The sequence below is a fragment of the Nanorana parkeri genome, unplaced genomic scaffold, assembly GCF_000935625.1.
Source record: "Nanorana parkeri isolate BGI_ZX_2015 unplaced genomic scaffold, ASM93562v1 scaffold499, whole genome shotgun sequence".
In the NCBI taxonomy this organism is placed as follows: Eukaryota; Metazoa; Chordata; class Amphibia; order Anura; family Dicroglossidae; genus Nanorana; species Nanorana parkeri.
In genome coordinates, this window is record NW_017306767.1 from 386,130 (window position 1) to 396,766 (window position 10,637).

The 10,637-nt window shown below is 48.4% G+C and overlaps 1 protein-coding gene across 1 annotated transcript in view; it reads right to left on the reverse strand.

Annotated features, from left to right (window-relative positions):
• The window catches only part of AMN (amnion associated transmembrane protein), a 31,937-nt gene that overhangs the window by 16,828 nt on the left and 4,472 nt on the right, over positions 1 to 10,637 (reverse strand). Inside the window, exons 2-3 of the mRNA XM_018561081.1 lie at positions 7,967 to 8,088; positions 6,765 to 6,809 (exon numbers count right to left, since the gene is read on the reverse strand). Of these exons, the coding sequence (XP_018416583.1) occupies positions 6,765 to 6,809; positions 7,967 to 8,088 (167 nt within the window). The remainder of the gene's footprint in view (positions 1 to 6,764; positions 6,810 to 7,966; positions 8,089 to 10,637) is intronic.

The following is a 10,637-nucleotide window of genomic DNA, read 5'->3' on the forward strand; positions in this document are numbered from 1 at the left end:
GACCCACCAACACACCTCCTGCACCCAACGCGGCAAAAGTATTGGGGAGCAACAGATCTCCTCCTAGTTATCAGGCCTGGCGGACAATTACACGACCCAAGCACCCAAGGGGGTCACATCACCACTCCATCAGAAAACCAACCCCGGGTATTTCAGTGGTGGCTCCAACTATGGTTCTGGAGGTGGAGGAGGTAGTGGAGGGGGAGGAGGTAGTGGCGGTGGAAGTGGTGATGGTGGTGGAGGTGGTGGTCTTATTCGTGGAGGTGGTGGTGGTGGCGGCGACGTTGGTGGTGGCGGTGGGGGTGTGGCTAGTTGACCTTTGCATTCTAAAAAGTTGAACCTATGCTTTAAAAACCCCTGCAAATGCTAATTTATCTTTTTTTTTCTCTTTTCAGCTATTTGCATGGTTTCCTATCATGTGACAGCAGAGGTGGTTGCTGATTGGCTGCTCAGTCACATGGGGGAGGGAGGAGGAGGTCTCCAGCCCTGTGTAAGCTCTAAGTGTTCCCATGGCGTAACTAAGGGCTTGGGGGGAGGGAGCGAATGGCAGGCGAGCTCGCGGGCCACCATTAAAAGTGAACTTGCTGCTATTCAAAGCGCAGGTCCCCTTTAAGCGCGCCCTTTATCCTGACGTGTCCCGAGCGTCCTCTCCATGAATATCGTCCCAATTACCTCCCGCTGCTCTCCTGAATCATTCCACCGCCAGACGGAGGCCGCCACGGAGGCGGTGAGCGAAGCTTGCGCCCTTCTGTACAGGAGCTGTTTAAAGGCTGATACCGATCTAAGGAAGATGGAATTTCAAGGTACCCGTTGCCACGGCAACCCATGGCTTGTGTCAGCAGACGGCCGTGATTTGCAGGCGCCGGGTTGCGAGTTAATGAGACGCTTTCGCTTTTCACATGTCAGCGAGCCCAGATGTCATCACAGTACACGGCGGATCATAAAGGCGTAGAGTATCGGCGGCGGGATGAAGATCTGTCGGACGCCAACGATTCGCTGATCAAACGGTCGTTCGTTAACGCGGCGGCACCGCCATCATGCCAGACCGCATCCGCCATTAACCAGTTGACATCCGCGGTGTTAAACCCCCTTCCCATCCAGGCCATTTTTCAGTATTCAGCGCTGCGGTACTTTAACTGAAACCCGTCATTAAAAAAAATATATCACACATCATCGTCAGCATTCTTGCCTGCCATGAATAGAAAGCTCCAGAACGGACGTCATGTGACTTGAGCCTAGCCAACTTTGATCACATGGTCTATGGCTAGCAGGAGTGGCCATTTCACCTCATAAGAGATTGCAGGGACTTTGTATGTGCGTGTTTTTTTCTTTCATCAGGACCTTTAAAAATCCCTGATATGTCCCAATATACAGCGCCATTTTTCAGAGTGCAGGAGGAAGCATTTCCTCAGTCTCCCCTCCCCCAATGATCAGACTGCAACATTGCAACAAGTCACAAGGTGAGAGGCTACAGCAGGGGCTGATCTGTGTCAGACATTTGTCAACACAGCCAAGAACTGTACAGACACCAGGATTTACATGACTGTGTCATCTCTGAGCTGGACAATGGAGAATAGAGGAGCCCCGGAACTGTGACAAGCTCCTCCCACGGCCCAGTAAGGAGTCCGGGGGCACGGGGAAGCCTCAGATCAGCAATAAAATGAATACTGATCGCCTCTGCTGGCTGTGCAATGTGTGCGAGGATAAAGATTGCAGCAGACAATAGTATGACGGTCTTTGCTTTCAGTGACAGGTAAGCAGCAGACCCGTGTCATCCTTCAGAGAAGACAGCGACTCCACTGACCCAGCCCAATATTGAAGCCTACGGACTGAGACTGGGATGCCATTAGAGTTCATGTGCGTGTAAAGGCAGGCGTCCCAATACTTTTGGTAATATAGTGTATACTGTATATAATAAATAGAATATTTTGGAAGTTATGTTTAAATGAAATGTAAATAAAGATAATTTGTACAATTGTTTATACAGATTTTACACCAGACCCAAAAAACTGATTGTGAAATGACAATTTTTAGGCTCCAGTGACGGGTAGTCGGAAGGCCCGTGTGTCATATCCGTCCTTGGGAAGCCGGGCCGGGGATTCCGGGTAGCTTTTTCTTTTCTTTTTTTCCAGTAAACACACAACAGGAAATCTCTAAAACTATATTTTCTAACGTTTCCACCTATCTTTCTGCCAGGAAATCCCCGAATTTAAGGATAGAAAACATCCTCAAAGCTCAACTCGGAGCCCGCTGCTCTTCCGTGTCCATCAATCAATAACCCGTGTCCATCAATCAATAACCCGTGTCCATCAATCAATAAACCGTGTCCATCAATCATTACCCCGTGTCCATCAATCAATAAACCGTGTCCATCAATCATTACCCCGTGTCCATCAATCAATAACCCGTGTCCATCAATCATTACCCCGTGTCCATCAATCAATAAACCGTGTCCATCAATCATTACCCCGTGTCCATCAATCAATAAACCGTGTCCATCAATCAACAACCTGTGTCCATCAATCAATGACCCGTGTCCATCAATCAATAAACCCGTGTCCATCAATCAATAAACCCGTGTCCATCAATCAATAAACCCGTGTCCATCAATCAATAACCCGTGTCCATCAATCAATAACCCGTGTCCATCACTGGGATTTCTGGGCAGGAAGGATAATCCCAAAAACAAATCATCAACAGACTCTGGGATATGAACACTTATTCCAAGGTGGGCAACATCGGCCCTCCAGCTGGGGTAGAACTGGGCAACATCGGCCCTCCAGCTGGGGTAGAACTGGGCAACATCGGCCCTCCAGCTGGGGTAGAACTGGGCAACATCAGCCCTCCAGCTGGGGTAGAACTGGGCAACATCGGCCCCCCAGCTGGGGTGGAACTGGGCAACATCGGCCCTCCAGCTGGGGTAGAACTGGGCAACATCGGCCCTCCAGCTGGGGTGGAACTGGGCAACATCGGCCCTTTTTTGCCAATGGAAAGCCGGCTACTAGAGGAGGAGAAAAACACGCAGCCGCGCCTTTCATCACGCCCCCCAAAGCGCAACAACGCTCAACATGAAGAATCCCATTATTTTAAATGGTGCCTGTTCACTTGTAGCGCTAAAATGAACCTCTTTAGGGCAGAACCGTGCGTTTTTGGTCCCACGGACATCAATGGGAGCACCTGAAAAACGCACGTAAGCTCGTGTACTTTTATGCGATACAAGCGTCAGAGCGCTCAGGTGATAACGGGTACCATGGGAACTCATGGGATTCTGCACGCTGAGCGTTGTCACGCTTCGGGGGAACGTGCAGCAAAACGCTCCTGTGTAAGTGAACCCGTGTCCCGTGCTGGTGTCACTCTGGAGAAGTGGGCGTTCCTAGGCAGGCTATATTTGCATACAGACCGCCCACATGTGACGCTGAGCTTCCGTGATTGAAGAACTGAAATCCAATGAATGAAAAGGGGCGGGTCAGGGACAGTCAGGCTGGGGACGCTGAACAGGAAGTGAGGCGGGCTCTGACTTGCTGCAGCTTCTAATGTACATTGTGAGGAGCTCTCAGTGTGCAGCGACATCAGAGGAAGCCATTTCAGTCCAGGAGAAGTGCCGGTGCAACCGTGCAAGACTGAAGGGAAGGCCGGAGTTCCCCTTTAAGTACATTCAGTACAGCGAGTGTGCTCAGCGGCTCCTTTGGTTGGGCTGCCCCTTTAAATAACGCTCTTCATGGCGGCGATGGAACGGCGATGTTTTTCCTCTTTTGACCATTTGACTTTTTTGTTGTTCATCCTTTGGAGGGGTTTTCCAGCTTTTTGAAGTTCCTCGCCTTGTTTTGACTCCTGCGTCCTGAAACGCGATCCGGCTGTGAGCGCAGCGTCTGTTTATAAAGCGCACATGCTTAGAATCCTAGGGAAATCCCTGCCCACGGGGTGACGGTGGAACAAGCGCATTCTTTGTGGTCTCCCGGCGGGCTCCAGCAAACCGCGGCCAACTTTATATAGTACCACTTGCTCTAAACTTGGAGGCTCGGGGCAGAGCCGGGGGGCGGGGCTGGGGCACGGGATGCCATCCCGAATATCTCATCTATTTATGAAGACGCTTTGAAACAATTTCAATTTGCGCTTCTCTGGCTCGCAAGACTGTCTTCCCGTACGTCTATGGAAACGTAATCCTGGGAGCGACGTCAGCGCCAAAGGGCTGCAAGTGGAATTTTAAGTGGAACGCACATGGGACATATTCTACACGCCGAGTACTACTGTAAGTCATGTGTCAGTGTAAGACTTCCTGGTATTTATTACCTCTCATAGAGATCGCAGTACACAAATGTCGGACACATGCTTCTCCTGCTTGCAGCAGAGTGATCACTGGGGGAGGGGAGACTGAGGAAATGCTTCCTCCTGCCTGCAGCAGACTGATCACTGGGGGAGGGGAGACTGAGGAAATACTTCCTCCTGGCTGCAGCAGACTGATTACTGGGGGATGGAGACTGAGGAAATGCTTCCTCCTGCCTGCAGCAGACTGATCACTGGGGGAGGGGAGACTGAGGAAATACTTCCTCCTGGCTGCAGCAGACTGATCTTCTCCTGCCTGTAGCAGACTGATCACTGGGGGAGGATCCCTGGTGCCAAAAAAAGCTTGAGGGCCGCTGTTCTACTGCAGCATATACCCTTCAGAGACGTGACCGGGTCTCTTTAATTATCAGAGGTATTAGAACAGCCAAGCAACTGGCATTTTCAGGACACTTCATTATAGCAGCAACCCGAAACATTCAGACTGGTGAACGGGAACGGCAAATAGTACTGAGAAAATATTTATAAATAGAACAAATGTGCAAAAGGAAAACAAATATGAAACCAGCAAAAGAACTTTGTCCTCAGTAACTTCTGTGAGATAATGACCCCAAAAGAAGAAGTGAAACCTTATTAGGTGCATCGTACGAGGAAACTGCGTCCGCCGCCAGGGATCTATAGAGAACCCGCAACGCCCCGGAGGTCCATCGTCCTGAGTGCACCATGTGACAGAACAGAACAAGACCACTGCACTTCCCCTTTAAGATTTACAGCTATTTCTGGGTAACTTGTGCTGCCCAAAAATCCTTCCTCTCTACAATCCGTCCGTCCGTCTGTATCCATCCATCCATCCATCCATCCATCTATTATGTATCTATCTCTCTATCTCTCCATCTATCCATCGATCTATCCATCTATCTCTCTATCTATCCATCCATCTATCCATCTATCTATCCATCCATCCGTCCATCCATCTATCCATCGATCTATCCATCTATCTCTCTATCTATCCATCCATCTATCCATCTATCTATCCATCCATCCGTCCATCCATCCATCCATCTCTCTATCTATCCATCCATCTATCCATCTATCTATCCATCCATCTATCTATTATCTATCTATCCATCTATCTCTCTATCTATCCATCCATCTATCCATCTATCTATCCATCCATCCGTCCATCCATCCATCCATCCATCTATCTCTCTATCTATCCATCCGTCTATCTCTCTATCTCTCCATCTATCCATCGATCTATCCATCCATCTATCCATCCATCTATCTCTCTATCTATCCATCCATCTATCCATCTATCTATCCATCCATCCGTCCATCCATCCATCCATCCATCTATCTCTCTATCTATCCATCCGTCTATCTCTCTATCTCTCCATCTATCCATCGATCTATCCATCCATCTATCCATCCATCTATCTCTCTATCTATCCATCCATCCATCTATCCATCCATCCATCCAATCTCTCTATCTATCCATCCATCGATCGATCTATCCATCTATCCATCCATCTATCCATCCATCTATCCGTCCATCCATCCATCCATCGATCTATCTCTCTATCTATCCATCCATCCATCGATCTATCCATCGATCTATCCATCTATCTCTCTATCTATCCATCTATCTCTCTATCTATCCATTCATCTATCTCTCTATCTATCCATCCATCCATCCATCGATCTATCTCTCTATCTATCCATCTATCCATCGATCTATCCATCTATCTCTCTATCTATCCATCTATCTCTCTATCTATCCATCCATCCGTCCATCCATCTATCCATCCATCTATCTATCTCTCCTCCCCCTCTCTCTCTCTCTTCTCTCTTCCCCTCTCTTCTCCCTCTCATCTATATTCTCTCTCTCTTCCCCCCCCTCTCTCTCTCTATCTTCTCTCTATCTTCCCCTCTTTCTCTCTCTCTTCCCCCCCCTCTCTCCCTCTATCTTCTCTCCCCCCCCCCTCTCTCTCTCCCTCAGCATTCAGACAGCCGGTGGCCATGACAGTGACGGTCAATGTTCAGCCAGCAGTGTTCCTCCTCCTTTAATCAGTTGAAGTTTGTTGAGCCGGGTGGTGCCGCCAGGGTTACCCGTGGTTAGAATTTCCTCAGAATCACAGGAATCAGCCAAACTTCTGGCCAGCTTTATACTTTGATATCTCTGGGGAAAAACAAAACTCCCCCAACATGCTTGGCCCCATATTAGATGCCGGAGGGGAGAAACAATTATATATTCATAAGACATCAGGTCAGCGCACATTGTGATGCACTTTACATTGCGTGTCATAGCACACGTCACGTGCATTAATGTTGCGTTGTGCGTCATGATGCATGTTGACCTCGGTTGGCTTGCAGTACTACAAAAGCCCATTGCCATGCGTTTTGATGCTTTTCCATTAATTCAATGTAAAACACAATCCGGCCTTACACAATACATAATAAACCTTCCCGGTTGGGTTTCTCACCAGACTCTTCAGGGAATGCGCTGACTGGACCAGGACCGAGACTTCCTGCAAAGAGACGAAGAACGAGTTACTAATTAAATATCAGATAGACGAGTCCGACACCTTGGGACATCAGAGATCAAACCTGGGCAAGAGGAAGTGTTGGCATCGCCCATACCAATCACATATCATCCTTTTCTAACCCTTCCTGGAAGTGGATTCCACGTGAGCACCCCGAGGGATGAGCCAATCCTGATGGATCTCCAGCTATCCCAAGTGAACTATTTTTTAAAGGACCCCCTTATACCACCTGCCCAACCCCCACTGGATCCAATGGGGATCTAACATTTAACACCCCGGGACTTTAAGGGACAGGAATCCCTGCCCCCCGGGTGACGTGCATGGCCCAACAAGGAATTAATATGCTTCTTTATAAGGTGCCAACCTAATAAGCGGGCACTTAGTTATTGGGGCAGTGATGTCACACGGAGGGTCACCCCTACTTTCGTATACACTCGAGAGGAACCGTTTTTGCACCAGCTTCACCCATTTAAGATAAAAATGAAAAGGGTTCCTGCTTGCAGCATACGCAGACACTATGGGGAATTATAAAACGCCAACCCAGGCATACGCTGTTTCCGCCACTAGATGGAGCCAAGGAGCATTGGAAATTCCCTATGCTCCTCAGCTCCCTCTAGTGGTAGCACCATTGTGCAAACTGCATTCACCCAGCATATGACAGGTGTGAATTTTTTATAAATCATCCCCTCTGTGGTCATCCCCTTTATGGTCATTCCCTCTATGGTCATCCCCTCTGTAGTCATCCCCTCTATGGTCATCACCAGTATTTAGGCAGTTCTCCAGCAGCAACATTTCTGAGGCATGATGCTTCAAGGGAATACTTGAGGATAGAAATACAGAAGCTGCCATGACTAACTTGTTTTTATAGGTGCACATTCCAGGGCTGCCATCCTAACCCCACTTGAAACCCAGCCAATGAATTCTGTAAATTGGGACTGCTTGTCTGCATGCTTGTTTAATCTTCATCGTTTACCCTCAAAGAGAAAATGGGCCGTGGCCTATGTCGTCTGCCCATCTATCCCGAACCCACTAGCATGTCGTAATAATAATCGCATTCAACAATCTTCCTGCCCCCCCTGACCCCAGAGTAATTTTTTTCACACAGCTATTTCCAGTGCACCCCAAAGATAAATAACATGTACCTTGTTGCTTGCAAAAACAGCCTCATCCTGGGGGCAGGGGAGCCTCTGTCCGGCCCAGTTTGACGCATTCTCGAAATTGGTGTTGGGGATCCAGCGCTTATAGATGGCATCCGCCGGCCCGCCTGTAAGAGAAGAATTGTGTGTAAGCAGAACTTTGAACAATGTTTATCTGTAAAAAAAAATATGTCAAGGCAACTGGACTGGCTGTAGTTTTCTTGAAGACGTTTCACTGGTCATCCGACCAGCTTTCTCAAATTCTGAATTGAGAAAGCTGGTTGGATGACCAGCGAAACGTCTTCAAGAAAAATACAGCCAGTCCAGTTGCCTTGACATATTTTTTTTACAGATATACCATGACCTGTATGAATGAGAACCTTCACAGAAATATTGAACAATGTTCCTTTTGTCAAGAATTCCTCCTGAGAAATAGCAGAGCGCGTCCTGTAAGTGCGCCTAGGCACTCCTATACCTGCAAGCTCATCACTAACCATACTTACCAATATTTCAGTCCTGGTCCTAGGGACACAGATAATCCCACCCACAGCCTAGCTCAGGCCCCCCTAGTGAGCGGGCAGTCCCATCCAGACCATGCCCATTTACTGGGGTGACCTTCCCAACCCCCACCTATTATGCGGAGACCAGCAACTCATGGCCACCGGTCACTGCAACAAATGCAGATGCCTTATGCGCAGTAACTCAGATAAGGGTGACAAGTGTGATCCTGGGAGATTGCCCAGGACACAGTATTAAGTTGTGAGATGTTCCCAGCAGTTGCCACCTATGCTATATATCTGCAGTGTGAGATCTAAGGCACTGCTGCCTCTGACTGCTAGTCTCAGGAGATTCTGAAAGAAATATGACGTTGTCACTAGTGTCCTGCTCACTGTTCTCCTTGCCGGAGGCTCTGACATAAGGAAGCAAATCCCTGCCTCTACCAAGATGGCCGCCTCCACACAGAGACATATAGCAGAACAAGGCGTGGTAAGTCAGTAATAGGGAAAGATCAGCTGCAGGGAGACCACAGACAGTACTGGTGCCCAGTCTTCTCCCCCTACCGGCCATTGTAGAATAAAGTTCATTTTGTGGAATGCAATGACTCTTATTACCCCGATCTTGGCCACGAAAGTGGTGCTCCTTGAGTGAGATGCAGAAGTTTAGGGAGAGACAAGAGCGCCACACCAATAGTCCGGAACTATTTTATCATCAACAATATACAAATTCCCAACGCGATTGCAAGTTTGTATGATACCCCCTTCATTCGGGTTTGAGGTTTGAGGTGCTGTCTGGAAAAGATGGTGGCCTCAGAAGAGTAAGGCTGCTCCTCTGCTGATGTTAGCTTCAGGTACTGGTTGCAAAAGTGGATTCTGAGTCAGAATTTCTGACCCCCTTAGGTGGGGGTTCCCTTACTTCCTGTCCCTGTGACACCCGTACAAGAAATTGGGGGAGTGGCTGTTACCACAACAGGAAGCCCGCAGACACCAATTAAAAACCATTGACAGAACTTTGAACAATCCCTGTCCTGGGAAGAGGCGAGGGAAAATCTCCCCAATGGGGTCACCCAAGGCAACAAAAGCATGACTGAGCGTCTAACCGTCCCCACTCTATTCAAAACTAAAGTTTTGGCTGGGGTGCGTCTCTAGTTACATAAACCACCCGCAGAATATAAATACTGATGCACTTTCATAAGAACAATAAAAAAAAAAAAGCAAAGCCCAATTTAATATAGAAATAAAGGCTAAAAAAAAAAAGATATTTACTTACTTCCCCGACTTCCCACGCCATGGAGCACGACTCTGATGAAGGCCTCATTCACACTGCCGCGCGTATATACGCGCGCATGTGTGTATTGTACTATATGCAAATAAATGGCTCCATACACATAGCCGCGTATGGAGCCGTATATTTGCATAGCGCAACAATGCGCAAAACCAGAATGGAACCGAGATGCGTCCGGGCAGAGTATTTCTGCGTGTTTCTGCGCATATACGCACATACGCGTGTACAATTCATTAAAATTTCTATTATGAATGATGCATTCTGGGATTGCATTTACGCGTATATACGCAATATACAATTTTGCTCTTGCGTTGTGTGTGAATAAGGCCGAACAGAACTCGCTGCCGGAGGTCATACTTCTGGTAGGGTCAGGCTCTGGGTCCATTGCCATGATCCCATTGACCGCCTACAGTACTGACATAGAGGCAGTGGCGTCACAAGGGGGGGTGTGGCCCGCACCCGGGTGACACCATTGGAGGGGTGACACCAAAATGACTGGCAGTCATTTTGGTGCCACCCCCTCTAAAAAGTCGGGCACTCGGTCATGGGCCGAGAGTGGAGGGGACCCGGCGGCATACCTCATCCCGCCGGGTGAACGTCTCCTCCTCTCTCTGCCGGCGTCCATTACCAAGATGGCCGCCAGCAGGCGTCAATTAGATGGCCGCACATGCGCAATGACGTCATCGTGCACGCGTGTGGTGATGTCACGTGCGTTGCGCGATGACGTCACTGTGGGGTGTGACGCCCGGCCTCAGGACACCCCTGTCAGTGGGAGGAACTACAGAACACAATGCGGAACCAAAAGTATTTACAAATAGTTTATTTTAAGATTTTTGTAAATGACAGGGCCACTTTAAAACAAAAAGATCTTCCTACATCTTTATTAATCTATATA